Genomic DNA, 15,497 nt, shown 5'->3' on the forward strand with positions numbered 1-15,497 from the left:
CTCAGAGCTGTCCCTAGACAGCAGGGTGACAGTCAGGCAGGTGGCTGGAAAGAGGACCAGCAGAGATAACACGTGGATAATGAAAAATACACCTGAGATTCATGCACATACCTCAGAACAGTCAGCTGAATAGCTGCCTTCACCAGCACTCCCATATCCTTCCCCTGGCCTGCTCGCTGATGATCTCTTTTCCCTTCCACCCGACCTTTGTGGCTCATTTGAACGGGGCTTTTCCCAAGGGCAACAGTCAGTGAAGGCTGGCAAGGCAAGCTGAGGCCCTGGAGTTAAATGGACCTGGCATCACACACCAGCTGTGTCACCTTGAGTAACTTAGTTAACCTCTCTGAACCCCGGGTCTCTCCTCCACGATCATATCCAACTTGTAGAGTTGCTGCAAGGTTTGGAATATTTTTGGTAAAACGGCTGGCACCAAGTAGGTGCTCAACCTTCTGCGGGCTGTGCCCCTGCCCTTGATAGCCTGAAACAGTGAGACAGCTGGTGGGGGAAAGACTGGAGACGGGATCCCTGGGAAAATGTTCATTGCAGCCTTTTCTCTAATGCCCCAAACAGCTCATCAGTAGGAAAAGAGTTGAATGAATTGTGGCTTTTGCCTCTAGGGGCTATTAAAACTATTTGCCATGGAGTCAGCTCCCACTCATGGCAACCCCATGTGTATCCGAGTAGATAGAACTGTGTTCTATAGGGTTTTCAATGGCTGATTTTTCAGAAGTAGATCTTGTTTCTTTCCGAGGTGCCTCTGAGTGGACTCAAACCTCCAACCTTCCAGTTAGCAGCTGAACATTAAACATTTGTACCACCCAGGGACTCTCTAGAGGATATTAGGCAGTTATTAGAAAGAATGTTAAATCTTTGGAGCAAAGAGAACTGAAGGTATGTCCATGAAAAATTACTCACTGCAAAAAGTAATGCACCTTTATTATATATACAGTGTCGTTTGTGTAAGATTAAAAGAAAAACACCCAAGCTTGTCTATGTGTATATGGGTTTGAAAGTTTCCATGAGCAAAAGGGGTGAGAGGAAAGCCCTGAAATGCTAACACAGCTTACCTCCGGGGTGTTAGGACCTCAGGGGATTGAGGGAAGATTAGTAACCCTTTTAATGCTCCTGTATATTGTTTGAAAAACTATATCAAGCATGTTTTACTTTTATCATTAAAATTTCTGAAGGGAAAGAAAATGGAGACCTGCACGTGAATTCCAGATCTGCATCTTATAACCTAATAAATTATTCAATTTCTCCAAACCTCATTCATAGTTTGTAAAATCGAAACAATCCTCCTCCCCCTGGAGTTTTGAAACTTAAACATGTTAATTCATTAGTTCATTCAATAAACAGTTACTGAGAGCCCATTGCGGTTCAAGCACTGTGCTGGGGCATCAGCAGTGAGGAAGGTCCGCACAACATCTGCTCATAAGAGCCTTTACCATCCAGCTACTGACATGTGTTGGCATGGATATTTGCTTGTCCTGCCACACCAATGAGTGACTGTCATGGATTGAATTGTGTCCCCCCAAAATGTGTGTCAACTTGGTTAGGCCATGATTCCCAGTATTGTGTGATTGTCCACCATTTTGTCACCTGATGTGATTTTCCTATGTGTTGTAAATTCTATCACTGTGATGTTAATGAGATGGATTAGCGGCAGTTATGTTGATGAGATCTACACAATTAGATTGTGTCTTAAACCAATCTCCCTCGCGATATAAAAGAGAGACTCGAGCAGAGAGACAGGGGGACCTCATACCACCAAGAAAGAAGCACCAGGAGCATAGCGTGTCCTTTGGACCTGGGGTTCCTGCATGGAGAAGCTCCTTGACTGGGGGAAGATTAATGACAAGGACCTTCCTCCAGAGCCGACAGAGAGAGAAAGCCTTCTCCTGGAGCTGACGCCCTGAATTCGGACTTGTAGCCTACTGGACTGTGAGAGAATAAATTTCTCTTTATTAAAGCCATCCACTTGTGATATTTCTGTTACAGCAGCACTAGATGACTAAGACAGTGAACCACAGCAGAACCTCTTACCTTGTGGAAATAGGTTGGAGGAGGTGGGAATTGGGAAGATGAGCCTTTGGTGTCTTCCCTGTTCCACCTCACAGTAAGCCCCCTGCTCACACAAGAGGGCTCCCTGGCACAGGTTGGGGCCACCTGCTCTTCACCTCTGCAGCAGCCATCTCTGCCTGGGTTGTGTTTCAGATCCCAAACCCAAGAAGAGAAATGGGGTGAAATGCTTCCTGGCTCTGGTGACTGTCTACTTGATTCTGCTCACCACGGGCGGAGGGCTGCTGGTGGTGCAAGGTAAAGCAACCTGGGTCCCATGGGGCCCTCATGATGTGACCACGCATGACCCGTGACTCAGGACTCAGGCTGAGTCAGGCTGCTGGGAGAGAGTTCACAGCCCCCGGCAGTCACAGTGATGGGGAGGGGGCGAGAAAAGGGGAGAGTGTGTGTGTGCACATGTGAGTGACAGAGAGAAAGCCAGCACACGTGTGAGCCTGTGTGTAACTGAAGCAGTGAAAGGTGCTATGCTTTCACAAGGGATACACCGCAAACATCTCATAGGTCGGGTTCCTAACCTCTTAGTGGGAAGAGGCTCTGTTGATTGGAGTGTCTCTTTAACATGGTTTTACTCACGAAGTCTTCCCGGTCCAGATATTGAAGAAGCAATTCCATCAGCAGACACTTAGGTCACTCAATAACGCTGTATGCACAGTTGTCACCAACACATGTCATATGCATATTAAGGTCACACCCAAGTGCCGCTGGTGAATACTCGGGTCAGAACAGCAAATTGGTGTCATGCTTTTGTGGCCGGAGCGTGAGCTAAGGTCTGAGCTGCGTGAAGGCTGGAGACTGATTGTGGATACAGCGGGCACATCTGTCCAGTTTTAGTCCATGCAGAATGCTCTGTGGACATGTAATGTAATTCCTGAACGTGGCGTGAGTTTGTTTAAGTTACAGAAAAAGCTCTGTGCTCCTGCTAGATGCCCACAGCACGTGAAATGTGTGTTTACATATCCAGGGCCTATAGAAGTTGTGCACACATTACAATTACACAAGAATAGCAAGGATATATGCTCAAATGCTTGGGGCTTCAATGAGGTCCCGTAAAGAATGTTGGGGGTGGTGGTGTCTAGTTCTGAACCTGCAGGAGCGGATCCGGGCCCTGGAGATTTACCTCTTCAATGACACGCTGGCCGCCGACGACAGCTCATTCTTCTCCCTGCGCCAGGAGATGCACCACCCACACCTGGCTAGGGGTGCATGGGACGGCGAGAAACTGCAAAACCTTCAGGCTCAGCTCATGCAGGTCCATGCCAGCCAGCAGCACCTGCGGTGGCAGGTGGACAACTTCACTCAGAGCCCAGGTTTGGCCCCTCCCCTCTGGGTGAGGACTCCTCAAGGGAGGGCTGGGAAGGAGGAGCTGCTTGCCCGCAGGAAAGTGGTCCTGCTTGGGTTTGAACCCCTTGCTTGGCAAGGGAGGCTTCCAACACCCTGACCTGGTCAGGGACTCCAGGAGCCAAGGCAGATGTGGGAGCCATATGGGACAGAACTATGGGTGGCTGCAGACAGGGGTCTGGGAGACGGTTTGATCAGGAACCAAACAAAGTGTGACTTCCTGAGGCAATCAGCCAAAGCCAAGTCAGAGTCACGGAGTCCCCAGACTGATGCAGAATGTTTAGGAGGGTAGGTGAGACACAGAGCCTGGGGCGAGTCCTAGGACCACTCCAATGCGTTGAAACTTACCTGGGCCTGTGGCTGGGGAAAAAGCAATTGAGGGTCCCAAGCCAGTCCAGACGCTGTGGGGACCCTCAGCAGGGTAGAAGCAGGGCGGCTGGGATGGTGGGGCTGCAGGCAGGAGAAAATGAAGCTAAAGGTGGGAACATCAGCATTCTCCTTCCAGCTCTCCGCCCGGGGCCTTGCAGCTGTGCAAAGTGAGGTTACACCCTCTGCTCTCCCAGGCCAACCCCAACCTGGAAGGGCTTGACCCTCGGCCAGTTTGGACAAAGCTAGACTAGGGTTTCACGCTGTTATACGGCAGCTCCGGGGTTCATTGCTGTGGCCCCACTGTATAGGCTGAGCTGGGGCTTCGAATAGTTCTGTCATATCCAGGGTCCTGCTGACCAGAGCAAGTCCTGAACTCGGGGCCCAGGAGAGCAAGTCCCTCCAGAACCGAGGCTCCAGTCCAGCCCACAGGGGGCAAGGACGAGGCTGGGATGGATGTGAGGAAAGGCTGCACAGCTGTGGGGCGGACGGGAAGAGTCAACGCCAAGGTCACGGGCACTCATGCAGCAATTGAACGAGTGTCCCATTCTCCAGTAACACAAGGAGGCCCTTCACACAACCTCAGGAGCCTCCTTAGGGTGCCTGGTCTCTGCAGTCTTCTCACAATGCCCGGGGCACTCAGGGATCCCTGTCCTTTCCCCAAACATCTGTAGCTCTGAAGGACCAACAGCTCTCAAGCTGCCGACCACTAGTTACGATAAACATCTGGGCTCTTTTCTGGTAAACGCGCAGGGTTTGGCTCCCTGTGGTCCAAACCCCAGCGAGCTGACTGAAGCCCCTCCTCCCCCACTTGGGTAGGCTCAACCTTCAGATCTGGAACCTGGGTGCTGTCGGGCAGGGGCAAAGCCCGGTGCCCCCCAGCTCAGCCTGCATCCCACACTCTTCCTTTGTAGAGCTGTTCGGGTCCAAAGGTGAACCAGGCAGTCCAGGTAGGTTCACTTCCCCCCGAACCATCCCACCAACTCCCCACAACCTCATCCCTGGGGGGGTCCTGGTTGTGCCCCCCTGGGTCTCCACATGTGATCCCAGCTTACCTTCCGTCGGTGGCCACAACCTGCTCAACTCGCCAGTCCTGTCGGGTGTCCTCTCTGTCCCCTGATTGTGCTTCGACTCCCAGCTTCCCTGTCTAACCTGCATCCTTGCCTGAAGTGGCTCACCCCTCCACCCCAGCGCATCCACATTCCAGCCACCTTCCCAGGCCAGGCCAAGCCCGGTCCCCCACCGCACACCCGCAGCCTTCCCCAGCCGTCCGGCTGCAAGCACAGGCCGTCTCCTTCTGTGACCTGTGAGCACGTTTTCCAGGTACCCTTTATCTGATACTTGGCATTGGTCACCCATCAGCTCAGCACCATCGTTTCCATGGATGTATGGCTGATGCCTCGCAAGGATGACAGTCATCTCAGGAGAGGGAGGGTGTGTAACAGAAAGGAAGGAGCAGGCTGTGTGAGATCAGACCGGCCCACGTCGAACCCTAGGTCTGCTGTTTACTAGTTGTGTGACTTCAAGCCAGTTACTTAACTTTCCTGGAACCTCAGCCACTCACCTGTGTAGACAATAATGGAGATATTTTTACTGTCCTCGCCAGGTTGCTGCAAGACTCAGTTAAGATGATGTGCAAAGAGTGTTTGATGTAGCAGGTGCTGAGGACAAAGCCTCAAGCTTATTTGCCTTTTCCTCTTTCCTCAGCAAACACACTGGTGTGCACACACACATACACACATGCTCACATACACATACACACACGTGCTCACCTATACACACACACACACACACACACACATACACAGACACACAGTATACACAGGCACACACATGCACACATGCTCACCTACACACGTACACACAGTATACAACATGCACACACTCATACACACATGCTCACCTACACACACGTGCACACACACACACACACACTCACCTACATACACACACACGCACGCACACACACACTTCACTCACAACCCTACTACATTCAATGCAGCTGAGGGATTGAAGTTTAACCCTGAAAATAAATGTACGTGACATTCTTGAGATGGAATTCTTTGGCTCCGTATTTTTTCAAGTGTGGCTTTGAGCTCCGTGGCCTCCTCTGTAAGAGAAACCAAAAACCAAACCTGTTGCCATCAAGTCGATCCCGACTCATAGCGACCTTCTAGGACAGAGTAGAACTGTCCCATAGAGTTTCCAAGGAGCAGCTAGTGGATTCAAACTGCTGGCCTTTTGGTTAGCAGCCAAGCTCTTAACCACCGCGCCAGCAGAATGGGGGTAGTGATACCACCTCATAGGATTGGTGTGAGGATAAAACGAAATACAGTGTAAAATGCTTCGTCTGCACAAAGTAAGTCCTCAATCAGGTCACTCGTTATTGTTATTTATCACTTTGCGGTCATTGTTAGTTGCTGGAAAGATAGAATGATCACACGCCCATGAAGCACCCAACCTGATGCATGCCAGCTCCTCCCCTCCAAGGAGAGGTTGTTCCCACAACTTCCATCGCGTTAGTGACAGAGCCTGCGTTTAAACCACTTCTCAACCCTGACCTTTAAGATCTGCCCATTATCTGCCCCAAGCTGAGCTCTGCAGGAGCAGACACAGCCCACCTCACCCCCATGGTGGCCAGCAAGACTTCCTGTGGGTGCGTGGGCTCTCTGTGCATGAATATACATAAAATCTCCAAGTCTGTCTCCCCTCGTCTCTCTCTGTCTCCACTTCTCTCAGAACCTCACTCTCCTCCTCTGTGATATGGGCACAAGGAGCCCTGTCCCACCTGCCCCTGTAGGATCCATGTGGAAATCATGTGAGCTCCTGTCTACAAAACCATAGAGAGCTACATTCAAGTGGTAACAATGATACTCCCATTTATCCAGCGCCTGCTGAGTGTATTTTCCAAGATGGGTGCCACATGGTGAGCCCAGGGCAGCCCTGCATAACTGGTATATTAACTGCATTTTATTGAGGAGAAAGTTGAGGCTCAAAATGGTGACGTAACTCGCACAAGGCCATGGAGCTAAAGGAGTGGTGCTGATCTTTGAACCCAGGTCTATCTGACTCCATCTCTCTTGAGAGATGTCATGCACACCATTGGTTTTGGCCTGCTAGGCCATGAGTTTCTTGCAGGGAGAAGTTCTGTCTTCTTTTCTTTCATCTTGGGTGCTCAGTGGATGTTGGTTGCATGAATAACCTCCTGAGTGAGTGAGGTGCTGTCACACGGATGAGTTATCAGTGTCTCTACTCCTCGTCCTCAGGTCTTCCAGGTCAAAAGGGAGCCCCGGGCATGCCTGGCACCCCTGGCCTGCCGGGGCCACCAGCTGAGAAGGGAGCCAGGGGGCCCATGGGACCCAGTGGAGCCACAGGTACTGGTCTCTGTCTTCTGACCCCATTATTCATGTTTCTCCTGGTCCACGCCACGCTTTGAATCCCCTTTTCCTTTCAGGTCCCCCGGGACCCCAAGGCCCACCAGGAATCAAGGGAGAGGCAGGTGAGTAGGAAATGAACGGCAGAGTGGAGGCGGGGGGCTGCTCCCAGACCCACTCCTGACGAGTCTGTGTGTGAGGGGGGCCACCCTGCCGGGGATCTTATGTGTGCTGGGGGAGCTGGCGGTGTGGACACCCTAATTTCCTCTCAGCCCCCGGAGTCTAAGCCTGGGGCCTCACTTGTAAAGGCCCAGCTCGCTGGTCCTGCGGGCCCTCCAGTCTGAAATCCAAATCTGCCTCTACCACGCACCAACCTTGTGACCCTGGGAATATTCTTTGACCTTTCTGAACTCCAATTTCTTGGTCTGTAAAATGAGGATGCGAGTGCTTCGGAGTGCTCTTGGGCAGATTAGAGAGAATGATTGTAAGCACAGTTGTGGCTGAAGAAGTATTAGCTTCCTTCTCTTAAGCTGTAGCCCAGACCTGCCCACCCTTTTACAAACGGCCGCTGCATGGTTCATTCAGTGTGGGGGACCCAGAGCTTTCCCTCCCCAGGAGTAAGAACCAGCATTAGAGCCGATCGACTCTGACAGTCCACCTCACCCCACTTTCCGTGTGTACCCTGCCAACTCCCAAATTCCTGGAGGCTGCCGAGAAGTGAAGGTGCAAAGACACTAAGACCATCATCAGAGAAAGAGCGAACGGGGAGATTTGCAAGCAAAGGGAAGTAAACAAACAACCATCTCCAGGTTATTAAGGAGTCTCTAAGCCTCCAGACTACGGAGGCAGAAACCACCATCGGCTACAGAAATCCCATGGTTCCACCAAGAAAACTCATTAGGAGAGAAAATGTTTTTCAGGGAACTGATTTTTGGAGGCAATTTAATAGCAGGGATCCTGAAGAGTCTCTTGTTTGAAGTCTATAGCAGGGATTTCGATGGGAAGATGGAGGTTTTCGAGAGGGGGTGGGAGTGGGGGTGAGGGGCAGGAGGGGGGTGCTCATGGGGAAACAAGGGGAGGAGAGTTTATGGGCATGGGTGTTTGTCATGGGTTTAATGTATGTGTCAATTGGCTAGGCGGTGATTCCCAGTATTGTGTGACTGTCCACCATTTTGTCATCTGATGTGATTTTCCTATGCGTTGCGATGTTAATGAGGGAGGATGGGAGGCGGTTGTGTTTATGAGGCAGGACTCAGTCTATGGATTGGATCGTGTCTTGAGCCCGTTTCTTTTGGGTTATAAAAGAGAGAAGAGAGCAGAGAGCCTGGCAGGGAGGGGGACCTCATTCCATCAAGAGGGCAGTGCAGGGAGCAGAGTGTGTCCTTTGGACCTGGGGTTCCTGTGCTGAGAAGCTCCTAGTCCGGGGGAAGATTGATGAGAAGGCCGACAGAGAGAGAAAGGCTTCCCCTGGAGCTGACACCCTGAATTTGGACTCTTAGCCTACTTTACTGTGAGGAAATGAATTTCTCTTTGTTGGGGCCATCCACTTGTATTTCTGCTGTGGCAGCACTAGAAGACTAAGACAGTGTTCTAAAGGAGAATACACCCATGTGCTCGGACATACTCCCACACGCTCACACACATGCACTCATACATGCACACACACTTTTGCACACTCATACTCACACGCACCTCCATGCACACCCACAGTCACACGTAAACACACACTCCCGTGCATACTCATACACAGGCTTGTGTGCACACACAGTAGCTCTCATGCACACACTCATTTGAACCCTCACATGCACACACTCACATGTATACACAGGCATCTTCACACACACACTCTTGTACACACACATTTATGCACACACACACACCCCACACGCACCCGCACACATTCACACACCCTCACACACACACATCCGCACACATTCACACACCCTCACACACACACATACACACACACTCCAGGGAGGCGGCCCCAACCTTCCCAGATTTGTGGGAGCTCAGAGCAGGGCAGGGTCCCGTGGAGAAGAGCAGGCCTCCCTCCTCCGTCTTTTCTCCCTGAGGGAAAGGGAACCAGGCTGGGTTCTGGCGACTCATCAGACATGGTATCATGGAGGCCAGCTAGAAAGAACAAGGCAGCTCCTCACTTCCTTCGAGAAGGAACAGAGCCCGAGTTTCCCCTTCTGTTCAGGACTCCCGTGGTCATTGGCATCAGAGCGGCTCTGACGGGCGTCCTGGTCTGCAGGAAGGATTCAGAACAGGGCTGTGCAATCCCACTGAAGTCGAACAACCCTATCTTTAACCACATCTTACCTGGTGTCTTAGTCATCTAGTGCTGCTATAACAGAAATACCACAAGTGGATGGCTTTAACAAGGAGAAATTTATTTTCTCACAGTCTAGTAGGCTACAAGTCCAAATTCAGGGTGTCACATCCAGGGGAAGGCTTTCCTTCTCTGTTGGTCTTCTGATCAATCTTCCCCTGGACTAGTAGCTTCTCTGAGCAGGGACCCCAGGTCCAAAGAATGCACTCTGCTCCTGGCACTGCTTTCTTGGTGGTATGAGGTCCCCACTCTCTGCTTGCTTCCCTTTCCTTTTATCTCTTGTAAGATAAAAGGCGGTGCAGGCCACACCCAGGGAAACTCCCGTCACATTGAATCAGGGATATGACCTTAGTAAGGGTGTTACAATCCCACCCTAATCTTCTTTAACATGAAATTACAATCACAAAATGGAGGACAACCACACAATACTGGGAACCATGGCCCAGTCAAATTGATACACACATTTTTGGGAGACAAAATTCAACCCATGACATCTGGAACCCAAATGCCTAAAACAGATGGAAAGAGGAAGGCTGCACGGTCCCAACAGGGAGTCTGGAGTACAGATACCCACCTGAGGGTTTTTCCCCTCCAGCCCCCACCTCTGGGTACCACCAGCACACTGAGGAAGAGCCATATAACTCAGAAACGCCCTGCGGGGGCCTCTCCCCACACCCCATCTGCCTTCTTCTCCTCTCTCTCCCGCCCTTTCTCACTCTCCCTCCTGGATCCCTCGTTTCCCCTTACACTCAGTGTCTTGCTTCTTTCGCTCCCCTCCGTGGAGGCTTCCCCGCCCGCCCCACACCGCAGGAGCACCCAGCTCCCACAGTCTCTACTCCACACCTCAGCCCAGGAGTCCTGTGTGCCATGTGGATGGGAGCCATTGTTTCTCAGCTCCTGTCTGGGACACTGGAGCACTGATTATGTACCTGCTAATTGCTAGCTCCGTTTCATAGATGAGAAAACTGAGACGGGGAATAATTAAGTGACCTTTCCAAAGTCCCCCAGCCTGCTGAGCAGCAGAGCTACGATTCAGACCAGTGCTAAAGGCTTTCTTCCACAATCACACAAGATACCATTCCCAGGAGCTATTCCACCCTTGGGGATAGAGGTGCATGCGCACGTGTGTGTGTGTGTGTGTGTGTGTGTGTGTGTGTGTGTGTGTGTGTGAGAGAGAGAGAGTGAGAGAGACTGGGAAAGAAAACAGACAGACAGACAGACAGAGAGCTATCTCTCTGCTTGACTCTGTGCCCCCTGAGAACGGGGTTGGCACCTTGCCCAAGGTGAGACCTCTAGCATGTTGGCTGACTGAAGGACCCAGGCCACAATGACTGAGCTCTTCTTTCCTTCTCCACAGGCCTCCAAGGGCCCAAGGGCGAGCCGGGGAAGCCAGGAGCCACAGGTAACTGTGCTTCCTTCTGCCTCAGGATCAGTGATGCTCTGGCCAAGGCCCTGATCCAGTGCCCGGGTCTCCCCTGTCCACAGCCCCACCCTGGCCCCAGGGAGTTAACGCCTTCCCCACAGTCCTGTTCTTTGAGTCTCATTTCTGTGGAGGAATCAGTTGGGTCCCAGAGACCTCATCAAGACTGGCCAAGAGATGAGCCAGCACAGCTCCTGCTTCCTCTGGGGCCCCCTTCCCTTCTCCGCAGAACGCTGCCTGCCCCATTGCCTGGGAGTCTGTCCCCAGGAGGGACAAGAGAGGGTCACCTCACTGGCCTCTCTTCCTAGGCACCCCAGGACCTCAAGGACAGAAGGGCAGCAAAGGCGATGGGGGTCTCATTGGCCCAAAAGGGGAAAGTGGAGCTAAAGGAGACAGAGGAGAGATGGGCCTCCCAGGTAAGGCCCACGTGAGGGTGTTGTGTTGGCCCGGAGACCTGAGGGGGCTGGGACCTCACTCTGTGCACAGGATCTACTCAGTAGGCAGGTGTCCTAGGGGCATCAGATGTTTGTCTTCAAGAAGAGAGCCCTCAGCATGGGCACAGCAGCCATCCTAAAATATTTGAAAGGCACTTGTGGGAGAGAAAAAAGACAAGTCCGTGTGGTTCCCAGCAGAAGAACGGGGACCAACTGTGCTGAGGTAAAGGAAGAAGAATGGCTTAAGAATGGGTTGACCTGTGATGAAATGGTGAGAGCCCGTGTACTGGGCCCATAGAATTCTCCTTGGCAGTCTTGAAGAGGGCATTCTTGCATCAGGCAAATGGTTGGACAGTTGACCTCCAAGGATCGTTCTAGAGCTGACACCTGATAGTTCTCTTTGCAGAAGGGGAAAGGAGGTCCCGGCTTTCCTCAGACTCCACCAGCCCAGCAGAGGCTGCCAGCCCAACCTTCGTCCTCGGAGTCTGAGCCATACTGTCTCCCTCCCACACTCACCAATGGCCTGGCCACAGGGAAGTCACAGTGTCCACACCCCAGCTCAGACATGGAAATGCTCTGTTCGGCCAGGGTAAATGCAATGGTTTCAGTTTTTCAGAAATCAGAACTCCACCCCCTCCTTTCCCCAAATTTCTTCTCCCAAGATCACAAGATCTGTCTCATCAACTCCTTGCCCAATCCCCTTCCAGCCCATGGGATTCTGTGAAGCCGAGTAAAACCTGGCCGCAGTGGAACTGTGGTTCTACTGTCTTCTCCCCAGCAGGTCGAGAACGCCCCGATCTTGTAATTTCCAGGGGATAAGTCTACTCTCCTCACTCCACATTTTAGCTATGATTGGAAAGTTCTGAAGTCAGAAGAAGCTGCGACTCCTCAGTTGGAGCCAGAGCCCAGGTCTTTCACTGATACTATCCTTCCTTCCTTCCCAAGGTTGTCTGTCCCCTTCAATGGGGACATAGAAGTATGGCCACATAGATGCAGGCCCAGACCTTCAGATGGCCAAGCAAGCAATTGCCATAACTGGATTGTTCTGGCCTAGAGCAAAAGGCAACCAACAACATCTGTTGTTGTTACTGCTGTTAGCTGGCACTGAGTATTGGTGACCCTCATGGGGACTGTAGGGGTAAGAGAACCAAACACTGCCTGGTCCTGCACCATCTTCACGATCATTGACATGTTTGAGCCTAGTGGGACACTGGAACCCTGGTAGTGCAGTGTGGTTAAAGCGCTCAGCTCTTAATCGAAATATCAGTGATTTGAACCCCCCAGCTGCTCCATGGGAGAAAGATGTGGCAGTCTGCTTCCATAAAGATTCACAGCCTTGGAAACCATACAGGGCAATTCTACTCTTTCCAATAGGCCCGCTGTAAGTTGATGGCAGTGGGTTTTGGTAGTAGGACAATATTCTGTTGTGATCTACAGGTTTTCACTGACTAGCTTTCAGAAGAAGATTGCCAGGCCTTTCTTCCTATTCGGTCTTAGTCTGGATGCTCTGCTGCAACCTGTCTACCGTGGGTGACCCTGCTGGTATTTGAAACACTGACGGCAGAGCTTTCAGCATCACATCCACACACAGGCCCCCACAGTACTACGCACTGACAGACAGGTAGTGGGAAAATGCCGTCAGGGAAATAATCCCCAGCCCCTTATAATAAGTGCCATTTGATCCTTCTCCCAGATGACCAAGGACTGCCTTCTATGCTGTTTGCACCTTGGGCTGTTATAAGAGGCCTTGATGGTAACCAAGTCCTTTCTGGTTGATTTGTGTCCCATCAAGCAGCAATCATTCTCCAACTGCCCACATCATCTCAGAGCCTCTGATTCGCAAGCCTTGCACCTAACTTTCCTCAAGATGTTTCCCAAGTTTAGACGCAGGAAGCATTGTTGGCAGTGGCTTCTGTCCCTCCTGCATTCGGACCATTTTGTCCCCTTCCCTACTTCACTGGACAGAAGTTTGCCATAATTCTAGATTCCTCTTCATCTCTTATATTCTGGAAATGAAAGAACGGAGCAAAAAAAAATGCCTTTTAACAAAATTCCATCCCAACAAGTCAGTCTGAGGGCCTAAGGGCGGCCTCGAGGTGGGATTTGGCTAATGGTGGGAACTCACGGGCTGACAGAACAGCAATGAGCCCGGCCGACGGCGGAGAACAACCGCTGTGTGGTGTGGCTGGGGAGGGCTGTGCAACCCACTCCCAAACCAAGCTCGAAGTTTGGGAAGGAGCTGCTCAGCCGTGCCTGCGAGGAGCTTCCCCAATTGATATGCACCCAGCAGTGGAAGGAAAGGAGGAGGGAGTGACAGAGGACTGAGGAGAGGACAGGCTGGGATGCGCCTCGCATGCTGATGACAAGTGGAAAATTTGAAATCCTGGGAATCAGGAGAGTCTGTGTCTGAATGGCAGGCAGAAGTATGAGATGCTGCAATATGTCCATCAATCAGTGCCTCAGTATTTCCAGTCTCCTCAGCATATGGGACTTGTTTTCTGGAATTTTCAGTTTGGGAGGCTTTAAAAAATGATTCTCAAAATACAGACTTTACAATGAACTTGGCCCCGCTGAGTCAGTCTGAGGTGTGATCCCTCTCAAGGGGAGCAGGGTGCCGACCAGGACTCTGAGTCCTGCTGGGGGACCTTCGGCTCACCACACCCGTGAGTTTATGTCTTGGCTCCGGGGCAAAGTGGTGCCCTCCTGGAGGACAGGGCCATATTGTCCATTTCTGGGCATCACATAGGGACTCAAGGAGTTGTCAAGTTTAGAATTTGGGGGGTAGGCATGCCCCTCCCAGCCCCTGACTGTTCTTCCTTGGCTTTTCAGGCAGCAAAGGGGACGTGGGTGTAAAGGGAGACATGGGTGTCACGGGACGCCCTGGAGCCCCGGGGAGTAAAGGTGACTCTGGGAAGCCAGGCCCACCAGGTAAGAGACCACACGGTCAGGTGCACTGACCTGTAGGTATCCCAGTTTTCTGGCAGGCTGATCCAGAAGGAAAAAAATCCCTAAAAATTCTCCTCTGTTTTAGGTGTGACCGGATTACCTGGAATCAAAGGAAATCAAGGTAAGAACTGTGGGAATCTGGGCATCATCCCAACTGCCGCTGTCCCTGGTAATACCACGTCCACAACCTTGACTCCACCACCAAGTATTCACTGTAGTATTCACCCAGAGGTCATCCTTACCAGCATCTGGAGTTCCTTAAGAACCTGGTCTCTCCTACAAGGAGCACATCGGCAGGCAGAGGCTTCACTGACATTTCCCTTTAGACCTCCGTCTTCCACACCCTGACATCCAGAGAGAGCTGAGTATTCCCTAGTGAGTCCACAAGTCCAAAACTCTACAGCAGTGAAAAGTTTAATAAATTGCCATTTTCCCCCCAATTTCCCTCCCTCTAATTGAGCTAGTTGGTGGCTTCTAAAGGGACATCTTTAAAAAGTTGTGGAGGGGACAGATGTTGGGGGTACATGCCTCAGTGTGGAGAAGGGGTTGGAGGGTGGCCAGGTCCTCTGCAAGCACCTTCAGCCTTGCAGCTGCTGCTTGACTTTCAGGACAACCAGGAGTGCAGGGTCTACCAGGTCATCCAGGCCCGGCGGGATCCCCGGGTCCCAAGGGGGACCCTGGCAGAGCTGGCTCTGCTGGGCCAACAGGTAAGGTGCTTGGTCCTGAGACGGGGGGAAGAGATGCCTGAAGATTCACCTAGCCCAGTCCTTATGCCCTCTGTTCTCCAGGACCACCAGGGACGCCCGGGAGTCCGGGAGCTGCAGGTGTGAAAGGAAGCAAGGGAGACACAGGTACAGAGGCGGGATGGGGCGGGTGGGGCTTCTGGTGTCCGGGATGGACAGGGAAGACGGCTTCTTCCCAACAGGCCCATTAGAGGGAGACAGAAGGTCACAGGTGCACCAGCCCCTGAGGTTCCCTGCTGCTTTGGAAAGAGATAAAGGAGGGCAGTTTCTTCCTCTGAGGCCCCCTGCACCCAAGGTTCTGGGGCTGTTCTCCTTCTGCTCAGAGCTTCTGTCAGACCTTGAACACTAAGACCAAATCTCAGCATCAGGGAGGGGAGCAGGGCACTCGCCCATACAACCTCCTTGTCTCCCAGCTGTACCATCTCCTTGTCTCCCAGCTGTGCCATCTCCTTGTCTCCCAGCTGT

The 15,497-nt window shown here is 51.9% G+C and overlaps 1 protein-coding gene across 2 annotated transcripts in view; it reads left to right on the plus strand.

Moving 5' to 3' along the window:
• MARCO (macrophage receptor with collagenous structure) overlaps window positions 1-15,497 on the plus strand; it is a 50,217-nt gene that overhangs the window by 21,362 nt on the left and 13,358 nt on the right. For both annotated transcript variants that reach the window (XM_023724696.1, XM_023724695.1), the window contains 11 exons: window positions 2,215-2,316; window positions 3,156-3,386; window positions 4,698-4,733; window positions 7,050-7,157; window positions 7,238-7,282; window positions 10,847-10,891; window positions 11,218-11,325; window positions 14,173-14,271; window positions 14,375-14,410; window positions 14,898-14,996; window positions 15,078-15,140. In XM_023724696.1, the coding sequence (XP_023580464.1) occupies window positions 3,254-3,386; window positions 4,698-4,733; window positions 7,050-7,157; window positions 7,238-7,282; window positions 10,847-10,891; window positions 11,218-11,325; window positions 14,173-14,271; window positions 14,375-14,410; window positions 14,898-14,996; window positions 15,078-15,140 (772 nt within the window). In that variant the 5' untranslated portion in view covers window positions 2,215-2,316; window positions 3,156-3,253. The remainder of the gene's footprint in view (window positions 1-2,214; window positions 2,317-3,155; window positions 3,387-4,697; window positions 4,734-7,049; window positions 7,158-7,237; window positions 7,283-10,846; window positions 10,892-11,217; window positions 11,326-14,172; window positions 14,272-14,374; window positions 14,411-14,897; window positions 14,997-15,077; window positions 15,141-15,497) is intronic.

The sequence above is a fragment of the Trichechus manatus genome, unplaced genomic scaffold (assembly GCF_000243295.1).
Source record: "Trichechus manatus latirostris isolate Lorelei unplaced genomic scaffold, TriManLat1.0 scaffold00255, whole genome shotgun sequence".
NCBI lineage: Eukaryota > Metazoa > Chordata > Mammalia > Sirenia > Trichechidae > Trichechus > Trichechus manatus.